This window comes from Adiantum capillus-veneris, chromosome 20 (assembly GCF_014529385.1).
Source record: "Adiantum capillus-veneris isolate H3 chromosome 20, ASM1452938v2, whole genome shotgun sequence".
Lineage (NCBI taxonomy): Eukaryota > Viridiplantae > Streptophyta > Polypodiopsida > Polypodiales > Pteridaceae > Adiantum > Adiantum capillus-veneris.
The window spans coordinates 11,524,066-11,535,690 of NC_140950.1; the positions used below are offsets into that span (position 1 = coordinate 11,524,066).

The 11,625-nt window shown below is 43.0% G+C and overlaps 1 protein-coding gene and 1 pseudogene across 1 annotated transcript in view; both read right to left on the bottom strand.

Moving 5' to 3' along the window:
* PSF2 overlaps positions 1-2,514 on the bottom strand; it is a 39,338-nt gene extending 36,824 nt beyond the window's left edge. Inside the window, exons 1-2 of the mRNA XM_086491507.1 lie at positions 2,316-2,514; positions 2,173-2,247 (exon numbers count right to left, since the gene is read on the bottom strand). Coding sequence (XP_086347633.1) covers positions 2,173-2,247; positions 2,316-2,363 — 123 coding nt within the window. The 5' untranslated portion in view covers positions 2,364-2,514. The remainder of the gene's footprint in view (positions 1-2,172; positions 2,248-2,315) is intronic.
* A 7,396-nt stretch (positions 2,515-9,910) lies between these two features.
* Positions 9,911-10,214, bottom strand: LOC147432090 (calmodulin-like; annotated as a pseudogene).
* Positions 10,215-11,625: the final 1,411 nt, after the last annotated feature.

Genomic DNA, 11,625 nt, shown 5'->3' on the forward strand with positions numbered 1-11,625 from the left:
TCTTCCTTTTTCATCCTCAAACAATGTCAAGCCATGATGCCATCTTTTTCATATTGTTCTGTTAACCATGCTAAAGTGAAAATTCTATTCAATTTGATCCACTTCTTAGGGGCAGGCTTCTCTGTGCAAAAGCAAGGTAGACCACCCATGTTTGGACATACCTTTCAGATAAGACGCCACCCTTCGTACCTTGGAGGCTTCTGAGAAACGACCTCTCGAAAAGACAATGTCAAAGTGTTGTCACCTTGGCAACTCTCTCCTTTTGGTCAAAGTGCTGTCACCTTGGCAGCTCTCTCCTTTTGGTCAAAGTAATGCCACGTCATCAGCTCCTTTGCTTCTCTACAATCTGGAATGCCAATAGGAGTCCCCGATGTTCTCCGAACAAAGGACACTCGTAAAAATCCCGAAACCTCTCGCAATAGGCAGCCTAAGTGTCTTCCTTTTTCATCCTCAAATGATGTCAAGCCGTGATGCCATCTTTTTCATATTCTTCTGTTAACCATGCTAAAGTGAAAATTCTATTCAATTTGATCCACTTCTTAGGGGCAGGCTTCTCTGTGCAATAGCAAGGTAGACCCCCATGTTTGGACGTCACCTTTCAGATAAGACGCCACCCTTCGTACCTTGGAGGCTTCTGAGAAACGACCTCCCAAAAAGACAATGTCAGAGTGTTGTCACCTTGGCAGCTCTCTCTCCTTTTGGTCAAAGAATTGTTCTTCAAGGGGGATTCCCACATTACCCTCTTCCGTCTTTGCCACACTCACATTGTTGTTGTACAAGTCATCGTTTTATTAGCTTGGCCCCCATGCCTTCAAGATTTCCTTCTTTTCCAAATTTGGTAGGCGTATTGCAATTTCCTTGGCAGCTTTTTAGCATCTGTTGTTGAGGGAGAATATTAAGAGCATTATGTTTACCTTCCAGATGCTTCTCATCCTACGAGCAGGCTTCTCATCACATGAATTGACCCTTGGTTGAAGGTTGGTCACCCGTACACCTATTGGAGAAGGATTTCATGATTTAAGGTTTGTGCAGACACTTTGCCTGTTTTCATTCCTGTTCTGATCATTGTCTTATTTTTATGGATGAAAGTTTTATTTGGTCATGGTATTTGACAACAGACAATTGCCCGACCTCACACCGGCTACTATATATGTGGGCTAGGGGACTCTTTACTTTGTGGTTGTATCAAGAGTTTTCCATATGGGGTTATAAGGCTTTCCAAGAGTTTCCATCTATCTTGCGGAGTCCAAGGGCCATTGCCTTCCCAACTACCCTAAGGTTGCCACGCATGGCTCAAAATTCATCATGCGAGTCTCCGTAGAGGGTTGCCCCATGTATGACATACTACAAGCACCCATTGCCACACAACGGAGCTGACTAAAGTTGCACTTTTGTGCTGTGGTACTTTCCCAGGCATATGGGCAAAGCCCTCCCCTCCCCCCGCGCCCCTTTGCTCCAAAACACACACGCACACGCATTCCCCACAAATTTTGTACATTTTCTATGCACATCTGTCATCCCCACACCACTTTAGATGGATGCAATTTGTTTTATCTTATAGCAAGACAAGGTTATATATGCCATCTTTCATAAGGATGTCATTTATGTCATGCCGGGATGAGAATAGCCCTCCTCCCTCAACCCAAGCCCTTTGAGGGATGGCTGTGTCAGATGGTTACAAAAAAGGTTCCTTGTCATTCTCATCAAACGATCTACAAAGAAGGAAGCACCATAAATGAAATGCTTGACAATGTCTAGCTTGAGATAGGGTTATGGGATAAATTAAAACCTAGTTTATTCAAAAAACCAGGTTCTGGGCATGCTCTACACAAGTAACAACTCCTATCTATAACAAATAGACTTTGAATAACTAGATAAGCACTGGCTAAGACAAAAACAATAAATCTCCCTTCAATTGATTTAAAACTCCGGACATTGGGTGAAAAAATGGTATCTTGTGTTGTGGTAAGTTGGTAACCTATTGCGTAAGTGCACCCTTGATCTAGCATCCACTCAGATTTTCAGTTTAGATTTTTTAACTTCATTGTTACTGCATTCTCTTTTAGACAACCAACTTTATTCTACGAATAGTGATTCAAGGATGATTCAGACAAGTTGAAAGCAAAACCAGACAATATATGAGAAGAAGAATGGAAGGAACAAAGTCCTTACACAGATCATATGCAAGGTGTCCATCCTGACGTTTGGAACAATATCGATTTGCTCATCTTCTGCCAAGAATTCCACCTGTGGAGCAGCGACTTACACAAATGTTTGCATCTGGAATAGAATTGAGGTGGACACAGAGACTTTACCTCGGCTGCGGTAAAGATGGAGAGTTGAGGGTTGCTCTGTCCAGCCATCTCTCTCTCTCTCGTTCTCGCTCTCAAATTGCATATGGCGGGAACTCGTCAGCTGGGCCCCACATGTGACGTGGCAAAGAAGTGTTCAGCCTAAGGCTGGGTTCACATTGAGGAGGCGGAAGAGAGGCTCCAAAAATTGTTTTTCCGGGTGGTAGAGTTACATAATGCACACTTCCGCCACCCGTTTGTTCACATAGAGGGTAGAAGAAAAAGTTACTCAATTTTCTTCCGTCGGCTTGTGTGAACATTGGGCAGCCGCGGAACAAAGAGTGAAAGGAAGAAGCATTTAGCATTTGCATCAATAAAGCATAGTACAAACCATAGCATAAAATTTATTAAATTAAATGCATTTGTTACAAAAGCTCTAACTTGAAGATGATGATGAATCTACTTCCTCTAAAGCCTCATTTTCAAAAATTTCTTAGACATTCATCCATGCATGCTCTTTGTAGATTGCCTTTGCAATACTGTCTCGCCTCTCGGAGCTTACTCCAAGGTCATTGGAACCTCCTTCATCACTGCCTTGAGCAGCTTCATAGCCTCCTCTACTCCGACTTCCCGTGTTGCCATAAGCTCCATCATGGATGTAGCACCTGCTCTTCGATCCTTTATCACACGCCCAACGTGACCCGCCAATTCTGCTTCTGCCTCCTGCACCCACTCCATATCAAAAGATTCTCCGTGGAAAATACAAAGGTTGTGAAGCACAAGACAAGCTGCTACAAGATATGGCACATAGCGTAGATTTAACAAAATTCTAAACCTTGCCTTCAACATTCCAAACGCTCCCTAAACTAGCATCCTTGTACTGGATTGAATGAAATTCCAATAGTACTTGAGGCGTGACAGCCCTTCTTTGCACCCTTTGAAAGGCACTAGCATATATGGCCGTGCCGGATAAGCTCAATCACCAACTAGACAATAGTTGCCTAGCTCCTCTTTTGCACATCTTTGTCCTAGCTCACTTCTAGTGAAATTCAAGGAGTCATGCACTGATCCTGCCCATCCAACATCATAATTCCATATTGAACAATTAGCAGATACGGTTAGTTGCAGCAAAATAGAGTGGAAACCTTTTCGATTGAAGTAGTCAACATGGTTGTCCCTTGGTGCAATGATGGGAATGTGGGAACCATCTATCGCACCAACAACAAAGGGGATTCCTCTTGTAGCCTCAAACTCGCGCGCCAATGTCGCAAGTCGAGAGCTTGTGGGCCATCTAATGTACATATCCCTAAGGCCAGATTTCACAATTGCCTTGCAAAAATCAAGTACAATTCCACAAGATGTACTCTTGGCACATCCATAAATGTCACCAAGGCCCAAGAGTCCATCTCCAGTAGCAAGTCTGGTAAGAGCGATTGCTACTCTATCTTCTGTTGGCACAGCCTTGCGAAAGTTTGTGGATTTCTTCTGCATGAAGGGTGCAAGCTTCCCACAAAGGTATTTTAAGGTTTCTTTGTTGACCCTTAGACACCGCTTGAACATGCTAGCATTGTAAGCACTTAGGAGATAGCATCGAACAAAGCCTTGTGGATGTGGGTATGCCCACGCACGCCATCGTTCATGACCACTCCTTCTGTTGGCGATCTTCTTGAGGCTTACAGACCGTGCCATGCACTGCAACCAAGTTTGCACTATGGACTCATCATTGTGAAAGCTGGGCTCCTTTAGCAATTCATAAATGGCTAAAGAACACAACCATGCACAATAGAGAACCATTTCCTTGGATATGGCCATTGAAACCTACAATCGTTGAAATGATGCAAGGTATTTAGTACATGGTCCACTTTAATTTTCTGCATTTTTATCATACTTTGAAACCTTGAGACATCTTCATACACTTCGGAAGCACAACAATAAAATCCGCAAGCTTTGAAAGCTTTGACAAATTACAACAAAATTTTGAAAAAACATAGAAGCTGTGAAAAACTATTTGTCACCCCCCTAGACTCCTTCAAAAAATCACTCATAGTCATGCGCATTGCAGCTAGTATATTGAGCCTCTCCTTCTCCAAGGCAATATTCTGGCTAGCGGTCTCCTTGAGATGCTCCAAGAGAAGTTTCCCTGTGCCGGCCATCTCGGCCAAGGACTCCTCGTACTTCGGAGCAACTTTACGGCTTGAGGACAGAGTGGGTTGGGTCTTCTCTTGATGTGGAGAGGGGTTTTCTTCTAAGGTGTCACCGTTTGTAGGGGTAACATCCTCCATTGTGGACGAAGAAGCGTGGCTAACAGGAGTAGCAGTGGTTCTGGCGTGGTAGTATTCATCCACTATGTCGAACCATTTGCATATATGCCTCCTATCATTACCAGAAATTGAGTTATGGGCTTTGTCTTAACGGTATTTTCAATACTGCTTGCCACTTTTTGCGGCAACTTTCATTATCTTTATCAAAGTTAGGGTAAGTGGCGACTAGTTTAGTAGCCACCTTTGCCCATAAATTGACCCCTTGCTTCCCGGGATTATTGAACTCCTCATTCATGCCCCCTCGGATATGAATGAGTTGGTCCACCCACCAATCTTTCCACTTGCTTTTCTTGTTGTCGCCGTCGTCATCGTCTCCCAAGTCGATGGTGCTCTTCTTCTTCGAGGCTTTGGGCTTCTTTGTTGCGGTTTGGTTTTGTAGCACAGCCTCCTCATTTGTGGCTTCTTGCCTCTTCGTCGATTTGGCACGGCTTGCCTTGGGTTGAGAAGCTCGCATGGCATTAGGGGTAGGGTTGGCTGATGGAGTGGACGCCACATTGTCGAGAGCGGCATCCATATTGAAGTTAGGACTATTGGCACTCAAGGGGGTGAGGATGAGAAGGGTGTGTAGCCATAGGAGAATGTGGGCTATGAGCATTTAGAGAAGGAGAGGGATGAGGTGGTGGAATTTGAGAACCATAATTCAGGGGTCTTAACATAAAGGGCGAATGAGGAGAGATGGAGGGAGAGTTCATCATGGCTTGGTAGCCATGAGGTGGCATGTGGAATGAAGGGTGGGGATATGGATAGTAAGTGAGAAAACGGAGGTTGGGAGAGAATAGGGTCGTCATCTTCCCATTGGGAGTCGAAAAATTGATTTGGGTTGGAGTCCATTGTACCACTATAAAAAAATAATAGTGTTAAAGATGTGCACACAAAGTTGAGATCAATACATAAAAGTGTGAATTGCAAAGATCAATGCGACCTTAATGAGCCCATTTGAACCACCGTTGGCCACTTGACACTTCAATCCTACAAGAACGCCATCATATAAAATGTTGGTACACCATAGAGCATATCAAACAAGCTTAATGTTAAAAAAGAGCATGTCAAATAAGCTTAAAATTTGATATTACCCACTAAGCTTGTAGAGTCCTCAAATGCAAAAGAGCATGGCCTTGTTCTCTGTGTTGATGTGACAGGCTCACGATAGAAGATAATGATACATTTTAAGCTTAGTATAAGGGGGGGAGGAGGAGAAGGTTTCATGTGCTTGTAGAATCCCTCAAATGCAAAAGAGCATAGCCATAGCCTTGATCTCTGTGTGATGTGACAGGCTCACAATAGAAGATTTTGCTCCATTTTATAAGGAAATTGGCGCGGGGGGGGGGGGGGGGGGGGGGGGGGGGGTCCTTTTGTGAATGTTGGAGTGAGAGCCGTTTGTTGTTTTTTTTGGGGGGGAGGTGGGGAAGGTAATCTCCTCAAATGGAAAGAAAGGAACGTTGAGACATTTTTGTTTAATAAGGTGGGATGGTTATAGGCTAGGAAAAGTTAAGCTGAGCATGGCGGGTCCAACGTCCGACGTGGAGGGTGGAAGCCCTTTGGGCAAGTGGGGGGGGGGGAAGGGGGTTGGAAGCAAAAAGGGGCAACCCTTCCATGCGCTGACAACAAACAGCGCGCAGTTCCTCCGCCTATGTGAACGCGCATGCCCACATGGGTGCATTTGACAGGCTGTTGTGTTCACCTGCGTGCTACCGCCGCCTACTGTGAACCCAGCCTAACTAGGAAGGGAGCTTGTCGATATTTTCATGAGTGGTACCAACTGAAATTAAATCTGTTGAAGATGCCTTTTGCGTGTGCGTGAGGTAGGGAGGTGGTTTTTTTTCAAATTTCAGAATTGTGCATACGTGGAGCTGTCTCTCTTTTTATTCGAAGGTGGCCACTTGTCAGACCTCTCTCTCTCTCTCTCTCTCTCTCTCTCTCTCTCTCTCTCTCTCTCTCTCTCTCTCTCTCTCGCGCGCGCGCGCGCGTGCTGTCGGAGTTGCAAAGGGAATAACGTCGAGGGTTGTTGGAGAAAGTGTCTTGAGGAGAGAGGGGGATTCGCAATAAGATTGTTAGTGGGGGGTTGTTGCTAGCGTGAAAGAGGGAAGGGGCCTTGAGGGGCGCAGATGGCGATAGAGGGAGGAGGTGCAAAGTCGTCAACATGCCTCATGGCTTTACTAAGGGGAAAAGGGGGCTGGGGGATATATCTTGATTTTATGCTCTAGTAGGAGACATCAAGTGTGTGGGCACGTTTGTGGTTTTGTTGTTAATTAGCATGAATCTCGGGAAATGCCCATTTTGTGGTTGAATAGGAAAGGGGGGGAGCCGCCAGATGGTAGGCATCGAAGGCAGCTAGCATATGAGAGGAGGATGGCATGCAGGGCAAGGAGGGGAGCGTGGCGGGCCAAGTAAGCATGTCAGTGTCGAGAGTGGCTAGCTCTCTAGATAAAGCAGGAGGGGTTGGGGGAGGACCTTCGAGTGCATATTTTTTGTATGGTGAAGGCTTCACACAAGGGATAGCAAAGGCCTCATGATGGGATGGTCAGCGTAGTGGGTTCAAAAATATAATGAAAAAGAGGGGAGAAAGCCCCGATTTGAATCCCACCAATGCATGGTCATTGTTTGTCTCCATGTGGTGCTGGGAGAAGAGCGAAGGAAAATGGGAAAACAAGTAGTATGCATGTTATTGAAGGCTTTGTTTGAAATTTGCCCTTCAATTGAAAATGGGGAATAAAATAGGGTACCTCTCAATGGAAGGGGAGTTCATTAAGATGCCCGTATAGTTTAGAAAAACATGGACATGCTATAGCATTGAAAAAATCCAAACTGCAATCAAGAGAGTTGGACCAATGCTCAAAAAGCTAACAGCCATGCAATTTCAATCTTCAGATCTAGATTTGAGAAACTAGGCGAAAAGAAAATGCAAGGCAAGGTCTCTGACCAAGACCACATGGAATGGTTGAAGATCAAACATACCTTGCATGAAAGGGAATTGGAGGAGACTAAACTCCTTAGGCTTCATGCCAAGACACACTACTCAAAACGATCAAGTTAAGAAAACGAAAGGCTACCATCTCTTCCTTGATCAACAATCAAGGAGTTCATATTAACAACCTTGACTCAGATGAGCAAAGCAATGTTAGATCATCTTAGCCAAATCATTGGAATGGAAGATTCTCCCTCTCACATGATTAGAGAAGCCAGGGCTAAGATATGTATAGCCACCCCAAGATTGGTGGACTCAAACCGAGCGAACTACTTGGAAAGGCCCTTTACCTTGGATGAGTGTTGGTGGATGACACTCAAAAAGCTGGGCAAAGAAAAATTGCCAGAATGGGATGGGATCACAATCGAGTTCTAGTAAGTTATGGGCTCGTCTTTCTTGCATATGGCCAACAGAGCCTTTACTAAAGGTACGCTTGAATCATGTGTGGAGAAAGAAATAATTAAGCTCATTCCCAAGCAATTAGCATGCTCTCAACTCAAACACTGGAGACCAATCACAATGATGACTATGGTGTACAAGGTGTTGGCTAAACTCATTGCTAAAAGAATGACCCTTGTGCTAGTTGATGTTATCTCTCCCCACCAACATGGATTTATTAAAGGTAGATCAATATACGATTAACATATTGGTGGCCATGATAGGTATGGGATATGCCAAGTTTAAAAGAAACAGGAATGGATCTTATTGCAACTAGACCTAGATAAGGCATAAGATAGGAATACTTGGTCATTTGTGCAAGAAACGTTGCAAACTTTGGGGTTCGGTCCACGAATCTGTCAAGCTATAAGTGCTCTTAGGGAAGGGAGGTCCTCAGAATTGCTCTTCAATTCAAGAATAGTTGGCTGCTTTGATGTCAAGAGGTCCATTCGTCAAGGGTGTCCACTAGCGTCGCTTTGGTTTTCCGCATGCACCCACCCTCTAATTGTTATGTTAAAGCAAGCGGCAGCAAGAGAAGGCAAGAGGAGAGATTAAAGGGATTCAAATCCAAAATGGTAAACAATTGCTTATTAAGATGTTTATTGATGACTCATTACTCTTCCTCCAAGCGGACGGGAATAATGTTAGAAAAGCCTTGGAGATTGTCTAGGTGTTTTCCACGGCGTCAAGGTCTCAATGTAACATGAAAAAACAAGTCTTGTCTCTTTGTCGAAAGAAGATAATTTTGATCCTTCAGGTTGGATTGGAGAGGTTATTAAGAGAGGTAACATCTTTCGACACTTAGGGTGCCCGTTGCGAAAGGAATTACTCACAAGACAGCCTTTGACTGGGTTCAAGAAAGAATTTTCCGTATATAACCTTCACGTCACCATTCTTGCAACTATCCCAAAATAATTGGAATTCCTTGAAGCAAGGAAAAATGCACCAGATGTGAACCAACCATCATTACGAAGAAGCAATACGCGCGCATACAGGGCAAACATATAGAATCCATCTAGAATGAAGTTCGAGTAAGAAGGAATGCACAAATCAACATCTTAGCACAACCAAAGAAATTTCCATTGTAGAAATCTTACTCAATTCTACAAACATGGTCCACACTATGTAGAGTGCAGTATTTTGTTGATCAACTCTCCATAGTCTAGATTATGCCTCTAGGTGAGTTTAAGTGCCAATGCATTATTGTAAGGAAAGCAAGCACCACCAGAAGACACATGAAAGGTACCAACAAAGAGAGGCAAAAGAAGGCTATCTTGTCAGACCTTTGTTGGGATGACACCTACAAGGACGAGGAGAGAGCGCGAACAGGCTATATGCCAAGCACACATCGTCGTGGCCTCTTTGCATACTGGTGGTTGCTTAGCCTTTGTCTTTGCCAATCTCTTGGGTTCGTAGTGGCTATAGTGTGCCAACTTGCCCCCCCCCCCCCTCTTGCCTACTTTACCTTTGTCTATGTTTTCCATAGTTTAGCAAGATTCTGAGAGGAACTTGGGATAGAGAGAGAGAGATATAGATAGCTGTAGCCTAGCTTTTGAGCTTTGAAGCCACTGGTGGAGGTAAATGGATAGGCCCAAGCTAAAAGCTGTCTGAGTGGGGCCACTAGTGGCTTAGACAAATGATGGCTAAGGGTGGCTAAATTGAATCCACTCACTACATGCTAGGCTCTTTATGTAGGCTCTCTCTCTCTCTCTCTCTCTCTCTCTCTCTCAATAAAACTAGGCAGCAATGAATAAATTTCATATTTAAATTGTACAAACAATTAAACCACCACTACTTTATATGATGGTGGAATAACAACAAGAAGAATGTTGCCACTCCAAAGCAACGTAGAGTTTTGAATTTAGTATCATTTAACTTTTACACCATCAAAAGCACTACTTTGAGGGCATCATCCTCACAAATGCCTCATAATTCACTTGTCCATCACCATCAACATATGCCTCTCGAATCATTTCGTCAACCTCTTCCAACTGTCAACTTCTCTCCTAGATTTTTCATCACATGGCAAAGCCCTGTATTAGAATTAAACCTATTTTGGTCCTTATCAAAATCCTTGAATGCTTCTTTCAACTCCTCCCCAGAGTCACTATACTTCATCTTGTGCATCAGATTCAAGAACTCATAAAAATTGATCGTTCCATTGCCATCCACATCCACTCCATTGATCATCTCCTAGATTGAAGCTTCTTAGAACTTCATGATCTACTCTCCACTGAATTGCTAAGTCATCGTGCCAGAGAAGGCACACACAAAAGAGGGTGCAAAAGAAGACAAAACAAAGAAGGGGGAGATGTAGGAAGAAGGATGATAAAGAATGGTGAGTGCATCTCCCACTGTGCCAATAAAGGTTGGGATCCTTGACATCTCTCTCTCTCTCTCTCTCTCTCTCTCTCTCTCTCTCTCTCTCGTCTTAAAGAGGTCCAAAAAATCCTGCAAACAGTTCGCTACGTCTTGGATTGTTTTGAGGAGTTTTGAAATGCTCAAATCATAGAAACTCTTATACATCATACTCAAAATATTTTTAAAAAAATCAATATTCCTCCATAAAAAACACTTGAAGAAGTGAGCCTCCTGTCCCTCACCCTCTTTTGCCTCTCCCTCTTCTGTTACCTCAACCTCTCCCTCCTCCGCTCTCTTATACCAACTCCTCCTCTCCCTCCTTCTCATGCTACACGTTGAGCAACAACCCAAGCAGTCTCCCTTTCCAATGTTGATCCAAGTTGCCACAATCACGAACACGATGATGGCGGTGGATGCAGGTTGTTTTCTATGTCTACAAATAGCTAATATACATTCAATTAAAAAAGATATATGCACACTTTTTGGATGTAAGACGTTCTATTCAATTTACAAATTGTTTGTTAAAATTGCACCAATTTTTTATTGTAGTTGTGTGCTTCCACTCAAAACAATGTTTTTTTTTTCAAGATTTATACACTAAGACATATTTATGAATATTGGGAATTATTGAAGTCTCGTTTCTTATAACGCTATTGAAAAACTTAGTGATTTTGTGTAGTTTGAGCTATCATCTATTGGCGGTTACACTCTATGTCCCATATATCCCTTAACACATATCTATAGGGACATGTGTATTTAAATACATAGTTATATGCATCAACCACATTGACATCAAAAGCATGAGGGAAGCATGGCACCAAAATCAATTTGCATTATACAACATTCTTCATGTGAAAAAAGTTATTTGAATCAGTAGCTCAACTTTGAGATAAACGTTAAAGAATTGGCTATATCAACAATGAAAAGAATCTAAAATAATCAAAAACAAATTTTGGAATTGAAGGGAACACCAAGATAGAAAATAAAATCCAATTCACATATTTACATGGATCCAAGTATTTTACAACTCATCCTTGGAAAAGATATTATGTCAAGAGGCTCAATGACTATAAATACATCCTTAAACATTGTGTTTTCTCATGTATTGCTCCAATACATACAAGGTTTCTCTGTCACAAGCTGCTTCATTTACCAATGTATTGCAAAGTATACTGTTGTTTGTCCCTTGCAAAGATCCAACCAAGTAACCATGCAGTGATTGTTCTCTCCAAAAAACTTTCAAGCTCTT